This window comes from Mustelus asterias, chromosome 8 (genome assembly GCF_964213995.1).
Source record: "Mustelus asterias chromosome 8, sMusAst1.hap1.1, whole genome shotgun sequence".
NCBI lineage: Eukaryota > Metazoa > Chordata > Chondrichthyes > Carcharhiniformes > Triakidae > Mustelus > Mustelus asterias.
The window spans coordinates 7,936,299-7,950,211 of NC_135808.1; the positions used below are offsets into that span (position 1 = coordinate 7,936,299).

General features: G+C 47.5%; 1 protein-coding gene across 1 annotated transcript in view; it reads left to right on the plus strand.

Annotated features, from left to right (window-relative positions):
• Positions 1-10,292, plus strand: part of LOC144496822 (spliceosome RNA helicase DDX39B) — a 45,303-nt gene extending 35,011 nt beyond the window's left edge. Inside the window, exons 8-11 of the mRNA XM_078217375.1 lie at positions 746-855; positions 2,446-2,590; positions 4,541-4,688; positions 6,798-10,292. Of these exons, the coding sequence (XP_078073501.1) occupies positions 746-855; positions 2,446-2,590; positions 4,541-4,688; positions 6,798-6,814 (420 nt within the window). The 3' untranslated portion in view covers positions 6,815-10,292. The remainder of the gene's footprint in view (positions 1-745; positions 856-2,445; positions 2,591-4,540; positions 4,689-6,797) is intronic.
• The last annotated feature ends 3,621 nt before the right edge of the window (positions 10,293-13,913 follow it).

Genomic DNA, 13,913 nt, shown 5'->3' on the forward strand with positions numbered 1-13,913 from the left:
ATTGTAGCTTCGTTTGATTTTTAAAAATCTACACGAGAACTGAAATCCAGTCATTTATTTTCTTTTGTTACCCGAGAGGTTCTGAGGCAACAAAAAGAGTCCAGCAGCTGCTATCCCAGAGAAACTCTGCACGCTAATTAGCTGCAAATTTATTTTTTTTGGGATGGTCCCCTCGCGGGGAGCAGGTGGGCCTTAAACTGAAGAGCTTCAGCTTGCCACGAACTCAGCGAACTCTCCCAGGTTTACCAGGCTGATTCCGGGGATGGCGGGACTGATGTATGAAGAGAGATTGACTAGGTTAGGATTGTTTTCGCTGGAGTTCAGATGAATGAGGGGGGATTTCATAGAGACTTATAAAATTCTAACAGGACTAGACAGGGTAGATGTAGAGAGGATGTTCCCAATGGTGGGGGAGTCCAGAACCAGGGGTCTCAGTCGGAGGATTCAGGGTAGACCATTTAGGACGGAGGTGAGGAGACATTTCTTCACCCAAAGAAGTGGTGAGCCTGTGGAATTCATTACCACAGGAAGTAGTTGATGCCAAAACATTGAATGTATTCAAGAGGCGGCAGGATACAGCACTTGGGAATGATGGCATCAAAGGTTATGGGGAGAAAGCAGGATTAGGCTATTGGGTTGGATGATCAGCTATGATCGTGATGAATGGCGGAGCAGGCTCGAAGGGCCGAATGGCCTCCTCCTGCTCCTATCTTCTAAAACACACCCAAACTATCTTTCTCTGCAGGTGGTGATCTTCGTGAAGTCAGTGCAGCGTTGCATCGCCTTGGCACAGCTCCTGGTCGAGCAGAACTTCCCCGCCATAGCCATCCACCGAGGCATGCCTCAGGAGGAGAGGTGAGTGCGGCCATGCTCAGTGACTGAGCTGGTCAGAGAGAGGGAGAGCTTACCCTTGGCTGGCAAGGGAATGGAGTGTGGAATGGCATGGTAACCAGTGCCAGTTCTTCAAAAGAGTTATCCAATTAGCCCTGCTGCCTTGCTCTTTCTCCCTCCCCCTGCACAGATTTTCATTTCCAAGTGTCACTGGGTCATTCAGCACAGAGGAGGCTGCAACCCCTTGTTAAACGTTACTGTGGAATCTGCTCCGAGACAGCCTGTTCCAGATCAGAACTCACTGACTTTCTGTTTCCCTTCCCTCATCTCCCCCTCTACCCAGTCTTCATCCATCGGTGTCCTCTGGTTACCTGTGGAATCATAGATCCCTACAGTGCAGAAGGAGGCCTTCCAGCCCATCGAGTCTGCATTGACCACAATCCCACCCAGGCCCTATCCCCATGACCCCATGTATTTACCCTAGAGAGTCCCCCTGACACTAAGGGGCAATTTAGCACGGCCAATCCACCTAACCCACACATCTTTGGACTGTGGGAGGAAACCGGAGCACCCGGAGGAAACCCATGCAGACACAGGGAGAACTCTCCCACGGGAGAATGTGCAAACTCTACACAGGACTCTGCACAGACAGTGACCCAAGTCGGGAATCGAACCCGGGTCCCTGGCGCTGTGAGGCAGTCGTACTAACCACTGTGCCATCGTGCCACCCATGACAAGGTTTTATTTAACTTGGTGGGTTTCCTGCACTCATCACCTTCCCTTAACTTTGTTCAACTGGTTGCAAGTGCGGGCTATCCAACTGCTGAGGGCTTCACATCTATATAATATATGATGTGGAGATGCTGGCGTTGGACTGAGGTGGGCACAGTAAGAAGTCTCACAGCACTAGGTTAAAGTCCAACAGGTTTATTTGGTAACACGAGCTTTCGGTGCACTGCTCCTTCATCAGGTGAGTGGAGAATTCTGCACACATGAGGACAGCTTCAACCGGGATCTTGGGTTCATGTCACACTATCTGTAACCCCCACCACTTGTCCTGGGCTTGCAAAACCTTACTAACTGTCCTGGCTTGAGACAATTCACACCTCTTTAACCTCTGATTATCCCTCTCTCCACTCGCATTGGCTGTACCTGTAAAGACTTAATTACCTTAAAGACTTGATTGTCTGTAATGACTCACATTCCAAACATTATCTTGCAATTGAGTCTCTGTCTATATATGCCGTGTTTGTGAACCTATGAAGAAGCAGGGCTCCGAAAGCTCGTGATTCCAAATAAACCTGTTGGACTTTAACCTGGTGTTGTGAGACTTCATACTGTATATAAAACATGTGTGCGTGCTGAGGTGGGGTTTGCATATCAATAACCAGGACTATGATCCCTCGGCTGACTCTTGTTGCCCTACTCCGAGGCACTGAACCCAGTTTGTAATGTGCCCGCCTCCACCTGAGCTAAGATCATTCTAGCTTCAGCACCTTGGTGCTTGTGTTTGTTTCCCGGTACCAGAGCATTCTAATTTTCTCTAACTCCCCCCTCACCCCCCCCCAAAGCACTGAATTAAAAGATTATGGTGAATTTGTTTCCTTTCTCCAGGTTATCCCGCTACCAGCAGTTCAAGGATTTCCAGCGGCGGATTCTGGTCGCCACCAACCTATTTGGCCGTGGCATGGACATCGAGAGAGTCAACATTGTGTTTAACTACGACATGCCGGAGGACTCCGACACCTACTTACACAGGGTAGAGCTCCCTTTCCTTCTCTGCTGAAACTAATTGCGTTTCCTGCGGTGAACTTTGTTCTCGTTCATAGAATCCCGACAGTGCAGAAGGAGGCCATTCGGCCCATCAAGTCTGCACCGACCACAATCCCACCCGGGCCCTATCCCCACAATCCCAGCTGAAAATGACCCATTTCTCCCGACACTATGTTCACTGCTATTTGGCCAAACCTGTAGTCACGCTGGCATATTATCATCTTTATAGAATCCCTACAGTGCAGAAGGAGGTCATTTGGCCGTTCAAGCCGCACCAACCACAATCCCTGTAACTCCGCGTATTTACCCTGCTAATTTCCCCTGATACTAAGGGGCAATTTAGCATGGCCAATCAACCTAACCCGTACGTCTTTTGGACTGTGGGAGGAAACCGGAACACCCGGAGGAAACCCACGCTGACACGGGGAAAATGTGCAGACTCCACCCAAGCCGGGAATCGAACCTGGGTCCCTGGCGCTGTGAGGCAGGAGCGCGAAGCACTGTGCCACGGTGCTGCCGATGTGGTAACAACTTGATGACTTTAAGTTTTGGGTAGCCAGGCCTATCTAAGTTGTCTTATGAGGAAGGTTGGAGAGGTTAGGTTTGTATCCACTGGAGTTTAGAAAGTGACTTGATTGAACCTTTTAAGATCCTGAAGGGTCTTGACAGGGTGGATGTGGGGTGAATGTTTCCTATTATCAGAGAAGCTGGAACTGGAGGTCACTGTTTAAAAATAAGGAGTCAGTCATTTAAGACAGATGAGAATTTTCTTTCTCTGAGGGTGGTGAGTCTCTAGAACTCTCTTGCTCAAAAGGCAGAATGGAAACAGAGTCTTTAACGATTTTTAAAATTCATTTGTGGGACATGGGTGTCGCTGGCTGGCCAGCATTTATTGCCCATCCCTAGTCGCCCTTGAACTGAGTGGCTTGCTGGGCCATTTCAGAGGGCAGTTGAGAGTCAACCACATTGCTGTGGCTCTGGAGTAGACTAGAACAGGTAAGGACGGCAGATTTCCTTCCCTAAAGGGACATTAGTGAACCAGATGGGTTTTTCCGACAGTCGACAATGGTTTCATAGTCATCAGTAGATTCTTATTTCCAGATATTTTTTATTGAATTCGAATTCCACCACCTGCCGTGGCGGGATTCGAACCCTGGTCCCCAGAACACTAGTTGTTTCTAGATTAATAATCTAGAAATAATACCACGAGGCCATCACCTCCCCTAAAGGGAGAGCTAGATAGATTCTTGATTAACAAGAGGATGAAAGGTTATTGGGGGATCGGCAGGAATGTGGGGTTGAGTTTCCAATCAGATCAGCCATGATCTTATTGAATGGCAGAGCAGTTTGAGGGGCCGAATGGCCCACTCCTGCTCCGAATTTATAGGTTTGAGTCTTTTGAGCTTCCCCAGTTTTTAGCATTGCACTACTGGTGGCTGGGCCCTCAGTTCTGGGATCTCCTCCTCGTACCTCTCCGCCTCTCCCCAATTTTAAACCTACCAAGATTTTGAAAAATATTTGTGCCCGCCTTTGGCAGCTTGTTCCAGACACTCACCACCCTCTGGACCCTTTTGTATCTCTCCCCTCACACCTTAAACCTATGCCTCTAGTTTTAGCCTCCCCGACCTTTGGGAAAAGATATTGACTATCTTAGTGATCTATGCCCCTCATTATTTTATAGACCTCTATAAGATCACCCCTCAGCCTCCTACGCTGCAGGGAAAAAGTCCCAGTCTATCCAGCCTCTCCTTATAACTCCAACTATCAAGTCCCAGTAGCATCCTAGTAAATCTTTTCTGCACTCTTTCTAGTTTAATAATATCCTTTCTATAATAGGGTGACCAGAGCTATACACAGTATTCCAGGTGTGGCCTTACCAATGTCTTGTATATTAGTATTCTGGGATAACCCTAACATCCTGGTTTCTGCATTGTAGGTGGCCAGAGCTGGCCGGTTCGGCACCAAGGGGCTGGCTATCACCTTCGTGTCGGACGAGAATGACGCCAAGATCCTGAACGACGTGCAGGACAGATTTGAAGTGAACATCAGTGAACTCCCTGACGAGATCGACATTTCTTCATACAGTAAGTGTCCGGTTGTCAATGATGTACTCCAGCCTCCTCTGAACTCACCGATGGGTTAAAATAATACACGCGTTGCCTTTCGTTTCACTCTTCCTTCTGCCTTTGGTGCTCGGCAAACACTTTTAAAATCTCGGTTCAGTTTAATCGCGGTCGATTCTCTAGTTACAGAGCGTTGTACAGAATGTACGGCATGGGGTGGGCACAGTGGTTGGCATTGCTGCCTCACAGCGCCAGGGACCCGGGTTCAATTCTGGCCTCCGGTCACTGTCTGTGTGGAGTTTGTACGTTCTCCCCGTGTTTGTGTGGGTTTCCTCCGGGTGCTCCGGTTCCCTCCCACAGTCCAAAAGACGTGCTGATTAGGTGCATTGGCCGTGCTAAATTCTCCCTCAGTGTACCCAAACAGGTGCCGGAGTGTGGCGACTAGGGGATTTTCACAGTAACTTCATTGCGGTGTTAATGTAAGCCTACTTATAGCACTAATAAATAAACTTTAAAACTTTTGGGTGACGCATCTTCAAAAAACATACTTAATTGACAATGAAGCACCTTTGCGATGTGCTGAGATTGTGGTCGGTGCTGTAGAAATGTTAGTTCTTCAATTGCTTGGTGACACCAGGTCAGCTTGCCTGAGGCCTGATCAGCACCTCATGGCCTTCTACCTAGATCTGATAGAGTCAGAGAGATAAACAGCATGGAAACAGGCCCTTCGGCCCAACTCATCCATGCCGATCAGGTATACTAAACTGAGCTAGTCCCATTTGCCCTGCGTTTGGCCTATATCCTGCTAAACATTTCACATCCTTGTACCTATCCAAATGTCTTTTAAATTTTGTAATCGTACCTGCCTCTACCACCCCCTCAGGCAGCTCATTCCATACACGCACCACTTGGAGTATTGTGTGCAGTTTTGGTCCCCTTATTTGAGGAACGATATAGTGGTATTGGGCAGTTCAGAGGAGGTTCACTGGATTGATTCCAGAGATGAGGGGTTTGTCGTATGAAGAGAGATTGAACAGTTTAGGCCTATATAGTTTAGGCCTATACTCGCTGGAATTTAGAAGAATGAGGGGAGATCAAATTGAGGTATACAAGACGATAAAAGGTCTGGATAAAGTAGATGTGGAGCGGATGCTTCCGCTGGTGGGGCATTCTCAGGGCATCTTAGTCTTAGGATCAGGGGTAGCAAATTTAAAACAGAGTTGAGGAGAAACGACTTCTCCCAAAGGGTTGTGAATCTGTGGAATTCACTCCCCCAAAGTGCGGTGGATGCTGGGACAGTGAGTAAATTTAAAGAGGAGTTAGACAGATTTTTAATTGGTAATGGGTTGAAGAGTTATGGGGAGAAGACAGGAAAATGGGGGTGAGGGCCATATTGGCCATGATCGAATGGCGGAGTGGAATCGATGGGCCGAATGGCCTAATTCTACATCTTATAAACCTTTTGTGTGAAAAAGTTGTCCCTCGGGTCCCTTTTATATCTTTCCCCTCTCACCTTAAACCTATGCCCTCTACCCTGGGGTAAAGACCTGAGCTATTCACCTTTTCTTGGGCGGCACGATGGCACAGTGGTTAGCACTTCTGCCTCACAGTTCCAGGGACCTCGGTTCAATTCCGGCCTCGGGTCACTGTGTGGAGTTTGCACATTCTCCCCGTGTCCGCGTGGGTTTCTCTGCTTTCCTCCCACACACCAAAGATGCGCGGGTTAGGTTGATTGGCCATGCTAAATTGCTCCTTAGTGTCAGGGGGATTAGCAGGGTAAGTATGTGGGGTTACGGGGATAGGGCCTGGGTGGGAATGTGGTCGGTGCAGACTCGATGGGCCGAATCGCCTGCTTCTGCACTGGAGGGATTCTATGGTTTTTATGCCCCTCATGATTTTATAAACCTCTACAAGGTCACCCCCTCATCCACCTACGCTCCAGGGAATAAAATCCCAGCTTATTCAGCCTCTCCTTTATAAATCAAACCTTGATCTGAGGAGTTAGCTGATCTCGGTCCAGGTGACACCTGGGAAAGAGAAGCGATGTGGAAATGTGTGTGTGCACAAGGGACATTTCTAATGTGATGGATGTCAACCTGTATTTAATTCTCTCTCTCTCTTGTGTTCCAGTCGAACAGAGCAGATAGACCGGGAACCACGAATCCAGCTTTTATTTGCATCGATTGTTGACAGCCCCAAGTCTGACTGTGCGAACCGCACCATATTACATTGATGCGCACAGTAGCAGTGGAAGTGGCTGTGTGTAAATACCATGCGTTTAGGTGCACTTGACAGCGAGTGACACTATTCCGTTACATAGACAATTTTTAGCTTTATTTTCCTCTTTCTTTTACCTTTTGGTGAGCCGTGTTTGCATGGAAATTATGATTGTCACTATAACACTACATCATGCCGCCCTGGTACTGTACAGTGTATTTGAGTAGAGCGTATGTTCCGATTAACAATTAAACAAAAAACGCAAAATCCTTGCTACCAGGAGCTGAGTCTGTTGTCAGTCCTCTGTTTCCTTCCGCACTCTCCTGAAGTGATGACAGGTTGCACTGTCTGTGAGCCTCTATGTGTGTGACCTGAAACAGGCTGAGCTTGGACTATGGGGGCATCGTAACCCCACGGTTCTGCCCTCCCTATGCACACATGGACTTTCCATTCGGGAAAACGGTTTCCCCTGCTTTTCATCTTCCTTTTCCGATGGTGCCTTCCTACGGCCAATTGAGCCTTGAGTGATCGTGTGGAGTCTGCACATTCTCCCCCGTGTCTGCGTGGGTTTCTTCCAGGTGCTCCGGTTTCCTCCCACAGTCCAAAGATGTGCGGTTAAGTTGATTGGCCATGCTAAATTGACTCTTAGTGTCAGAGGGTTAGAAGGGTAAATAGGTGGGGTTATGGGGATAGGGCCTGGGAGGGATTGTGATCGGTGCAGACTCGATGGGTCAAATTGCCTCTCTCTTAGTGGGTGGCACAGTGGTTGGCACTGCTGCCTCACAGCGCTAGGGACCCAGGTTCAATTCCAGCTTCTGTGCAGAGACTGCACTTTCTCCCCGTGTCTCCTCCGGGTGCTCCGGTTTCCTCCCACAGTCTGAAAGACGTGCTGGTTAGGGTGCATTGACCATGCTAATTTCTCCCTCAGTGTACCCGAACAGGCACCGGAGTGTGGGGACTAGAGGATTTTCACTGTAACTTAATTGCAGTGTTAATGTAAGCCTACTTGTGCCATGCTAAATTGCTTCTGGGTGTCAGGGGGATTGGCAGGTTAAATATGTGGGGTTACAGGAATAGGGCCTGGGTGGGATTGAATGGCCTCCTTCTGCACTGCAGGAATTCTATGATTCTATGAATTTGGATAGTTATGCGGAGATCAACTAAGGGAGTCATTTTAACCTGACTTGTCATGGACGGAAGCTGAAAACATCAGCACTTACATCCCAGCCCCACATGATTTTACTCTCCTTCCTGAGGAGACACCAATACAAAGACAGTGGAGACAGGTCCGAAACCACATTGTCTGACTTAAACTGCACAGTGCTGAGGAGTTTGGCTATTGTGCGTATCATAAACCTCAGTGAGTTACAGACTGGAATCTAATCGAGGGGTTCAGATGGTTTATATATAGTATAATGGATGCCTGGGAGTGAGTTGCAGACTGGAATCTAATCGAGGGGTTCAGATGGTTTATGTATAGAATAATGGATACCTGGGAGTGAGTTGCAGACTGGGTTCTAATTGAGTGATTCAGATGGATTATGTATAGAAATAATAATAGATACCTCGGAGTGAGTTACAGACTGGAATCTAATTGAGGGATTTGGATGGTTTATACAGAATAATGGATACCTGGGAATGTGTGTCAGACTGGAATCTAATCGAGTGGTGGTGGTTTATATTTTGAATAATGGAAACCTGGGAGTGAGTTACTCAAATATTGGGGTTCAGGTATGATCTTGAAAGCAGTTTGTTGTTACAAAATCTGTTCCAACATTAAGAAAGAGTGGCAATGCATTACACTCAAGAAATGTAATTCCTTTCATGGTACTTTGTGGTGTAACATTTTAGAATTGTTGTACAGTATAATATATAATCAAATGTATAAAATTAGCGTTTCTCTCCGAGGATAACTTGCATCCAAATAGAATGAAAATGAAACGTTACTGAGCACATCACAGCTAATGACAACATACTGTTGGGAACTTTTTTAGAAGATTACTATTTTGCCATCGTCTCTGAATCAAGTTTTATTTATCTTCCCAAGATGCTTTTTCACGCTGGGTGAAATTTCCACTTTGGCCCACCAGGGCAAGTGATGTTTCCTCAGTTTTTAAACATACAAGCTAGAAGCAGGAGGAGGCCATTTGGCCCTTCGAGCCTGCTCCGCCATTAATTTTGATTATGGCTGATCATCCAGTTCACTAGCCTGATCTCCCCCCATCCCCCTTTCCCTCCCATATCCCTGATCCCTTGAGCCCCAATAGCTATATTTAATTTCTTCTTGAAATGAGACAATGTTTTGGCTTCAACTACATTCTGTAGTAGTGAATTCCACGCATTCACCACCCCCTGATCTGTGTTGGCAATTCCATAGTGGAGCAAACGGGGAGCTTGACTGAATTTCCTCTTTTCTAGTTTAGTGAATGCTAAAGCCCATTGCAATATTCCCAACCGCTGCCCTCGTTCGAATGAGTTACTTCAGTGCAGAGTGAGAGGAGATACAATCCTAGAATTTCCTGATCTCTGTGTGGCCCCAGTATCCCACTGCTTTTTTTTAATACATTCGAGGGTCATTGGCGTTGTCAGAGATCCTGGGTGCCAGCAACCCCCTTAGGCACTCTTAGTTGACTTGAGTACAAACAGCACTAGACAACATGCATAATCCGATGCGAAGCCTTTAATGACTTGTGCACAAGGAGAAACCAGCTTGCAGCTGTCCTGCAAGTGTTTCTGAAGTTACAAACCAACAACTCGGCAATTATAGTCAATTACAGCAAGTCAGAAACAAGCAATGTTTCTAATCCTTCATTTGCATACATATTCGCCAATTAAATCCTGGCTTTTTGCCCTTCCTCATTCGATGAAAAATTGATTTCTGCTCATCCTTCATTTGCATAGCATATCCCCATATCTCGCCTTTGGTATTTGTTGTGGAAAAATCTGGTCTTGCTCACCCCCTGGTGAAGGCCGAAAAGCAGAATGTTCTGGGGCCTACGCAGATGAAGATTAGCCTGTTCATGCTGAAATAGCAGACACTGACCCCTTCTGAAGGTCTGTAAGCTGATAAACATTCTCCACTATTGTACAGCGAAGGCATTAAACTTTAATTAACACTTTTGCTTCCGCATAATTCAACTTCCAAACTATGAAACTTCAATCTGAACATTTTAACTTCCACAGCGTCACTGGCGAGCCAACATTTATTGCCCATCCCTAGTTGCCCCTTGAGAAGGTGGTGGGGAGCTGCCTTCTTGAATCGCTGCAGTGCACGTGCTGAAGGTTGACCCACAATGCCGTTAGGGAGGGAATTCCAGGATTTTGACCCAGCGACTGCGAAGAAATGGCGATAAATTTCCAATGGTAGTCATGATGTGGCTTTTGCTACCAAATAAACCTGTTGGACTTTAACCTGGTGTTGTTAAACTTCTTACTGTGATAAATTTCCAAGTCAGGATGGTGAGTGGCTTGGAGGGGGAACTTAAAGATGGTGGTGTTCCCATGTATCTGCTGCCCTTGTCCTTCTAGATGGAAGTGGTTGTGGGTTTGGAAGGTGCTGTCTAAGGATCTTTGGTGAATTGCTGCAGTGCATCTTGTAGATGGTACACACTGCTGCTACTGAGCGTCGGTGTGGAGGGAGTGGATGTTTGTAGATGTGATGCCAATCAAGTGGGATGCTTTGTCCTGGATGGTGTCGAGTTTCTTGAGTGTTGTTGGAGCCGCACCCATCCAGGCAAGTGGGGAGTATTCCATCACACTCCTGACTTGAGTCTTGTCGATGGTGGACGGCTTTGGGGAGTCAGGAGGCAAGTTATGCGATATGTTTATCATTGAGTAAACAGGCAAATGCAGTTTGAATTCCTGCTCGGGCTCATCAATGGATGTGGTTTCCATACCGCACAAGTGTGAGGTGAAGACCATCTTCTCTTGGCATGCAACGCATTATCATTGTCTGATTTCCCCACCGTCAATATCATGGAGATCACCATTGACCCGAGACTTGACTCAACCAGTCGTATAAATACTACAGCCAGAAGAGCAGGTCAAAGGCTAGGAATCCAGCGGTGAGTAACTCACCTCCTGACTCCCCAAAGCCTGTCCACCATCTACAAGGAAACCTTTACAGGACTATCGGGAAAAAAAGGGGAGTAGAACTAAGCACAGGCCTGATGACCAAATGATCACCTTCTGTGCTGGGTGACTCTACACCCTGAATATATCTCCATAAGTTCAACATCACTTTATACCCAGAAAAGAGATGGAGGGGTCATTGATAGTGCCATCTGGGGTGGCACAGTGGTTAGCGCTGCTGCCTCACAGCGCCAGGGACCCAGGCTCGATTCCGGCCTCGGGTCACTGTACGTTCTCCCCGTGTCTGCATGAGTTTCCTCCGGGTGCTCTGGTTTCCTCCCACAGACTGAAAGACGTGCCGGTTAGGTGCATTGGCCATTCTAAATTCTCCCTCAGTGTACCCGAACAGGCGCTGGAGTGTGGCGACTAGGGGATTTTCACAGTAACTTCATTGCAGCGTTAATCGTGGAATTCTACTGTGCAGAAGGAGGCCATTTGGCCCATCGAGTCTGCACCGACCACAATCCCACCCACATCCAATCCCCATAACCCCATCCATTTTACCCCAGCTAGTCCCCCTGACACTAAGGGGCAATTTAGCACGGCCAATCCACCTAACCTGCACGTCTTTCGGACTGTGGGAGGAAACCGGAGCACCCGGAGGAAACCCACGCAGATACGGGGAGAATGTGCAGACTCCGTACAGAGTGACAAAGCCGGGAATTGAACCCAGGTCGCTGGTGCTGTGAGTCAGCAGTGCTAACCACTGTGTCACCATGCCGCCCTAATGTAAGCCTACTTGTGACACTAATAAATAAACTTGTAAGATACTTCCTCAGCAATAACTTGCTGACGGATGCTGACTTTGAATTCTGCCACTCAGCTCCTGAACTTATTGCAGCCGTGGTCCCAATAGAAAAGCTAAACACAAGTGGTGAGGTGAGAGTAACTGACCTTAATATCAAGGCAGCTTTTGACTATGTGTAGCATAAAGGAACCCTAGGAAAATTGAAGTCAATTTTGGCAATCGGAGAAAACTCTCCCACTGGAGGGAGTAATTCGTAGAACAAAGGAAGATGGCTGTGATTGGCAGTCAATTGGACATCACTGCAGGAGTTCCTCAGGGGAGTGTCCGAGGCCTAACCACCTTCAGCTACTTCATCAACGATCTTCCTTCCAATGTATGGTCAGAAGTGGGGATATTCGCTGGTGACTGCACAATGTTCAGCACCATTCCTGACTCTTCAAATACTGAAGCAGCCTGTGCCAATTTGCAGAAAGACTTGGACAACATTCAGGCTGATTTGAGTCGCCCTTCCTTCACTGGCATTGGGTCAAAATCCTGGGACGCCTTTTCTAACAGCACCGTGGGTGTATCGACACCAGATGGACTGCAGCGGTTCAAGGTGGTGGCTAACTATTAGCTTCTCGAGAGAAATTAGGGATGGCTAATAAGTGCTGGCCTAGCCAGCGAAACCCCTTGCACAAGTAACATTCACGACCCACAAGTGCCAGACATCTCCAGCCAAAGAGAATCTAATCATCTCCCCTTCGCAATCAATGGATCCCCCACTGTCAACATCCTGGCGGGGTGGGGGCTATCTTTGACCAAAAACTGAACTCACTGTGGCTACAAGAGCAGGTCTGAGGCTAGGAATCCTGCGGCGAGTAACTCACCTGACTCCCCAAAGTCTGACAATATCTACAAGGCACAAGTCAGAAGTATGATGGAATGCTCTCCACTTGCCTGGATGGGGCAGCTCCATCAACACCCAAGAAGCTCGACACCATCCAGGACAAAGCGGCCCGCTTGATTGGCGCCCCATCCACCACCTTAACCATTCACTCCCACCACCAGTGCACCGTGACATCAGTGTGTGCCTATGTGACGCACTGCACCAACTTGCCAAGGCGCCTCGATGGCACCTGACCGGTACCACCTAAAAATATACTTTCTTCATTAAATCTCTGCAAGAATATTCTAAACTGGCCATCACTCGGCATGCAATAAAGGTGGCACAGTGGTTCGCACTGCTGCCTCATGGCGCCGCGGACCCGAGTTCGATTCTTCCCTCAGGTGAGTGTCTGTGTGGAGTTTGCACATTCTCCCCCATGCCTGCGTGGGTTTCCTCTGGGTGCTCCGGTTTCCTCCCACACTCCAAAGATGAGTGGGTTAGGTGGATTGACCATGGTAAATAGCCCCTTAGTGTCGGGGTTTTTTAAAATTCATTCACGGGACGTTGGCTGACCAGCATTTATTGCCCATTCCTAATTACCCTTGAGAATTGGAGGGGTAAATACATGGGGTTACAGGGATAGGACCTGGGTGGGATAATTGTTGGTGCAGGCTCGATGGGCCAAATGGCCTCCTTCTGCACTGTAGGGATTCTATGACTGTTCTTCCTGTATCTACATGGTTTCCTTCGGGTGCTCCGGTTTCCACCCACAGTCCAAAGATGTACAGGTTAGGTGGATTGGCTATGCTAAATTGTCCATTAGTGTCAGGAGGATTAGCAGAGTAAATACATGGGGTTACGGGGATAGGGCCTGGGTGGGAGTGTGTGGTTGGTGCAGACTCAATGGGCTGAATGGCCTCCTCCTGCACTGTAGGGATTCTATGATTCTATTGTACAGATTTCCAATACAGAGGTCTAATACATTTATTCACTGTCCATTTATTTCAGACAGAGACACATAAATATACACAGACATCCACACGCACACATACAATTATCACCGGTAATATCTGTAGATGAATATCTTCTACGTTTCATTAATGGGTCTCACATATCGAGCTATTGGATGTTTGACCAGATAGCAAAGAAAAATATTCAGAGGGGATGACTGTTCCAGTGCCTGGGTGCAGTAGGGTGCAGCAAAATAACACACGCACCCACAAAATAAAAGCATTGCCTTCAGATGATCCTATTGACCACAGGAATGGGAAAATCAGTCCCT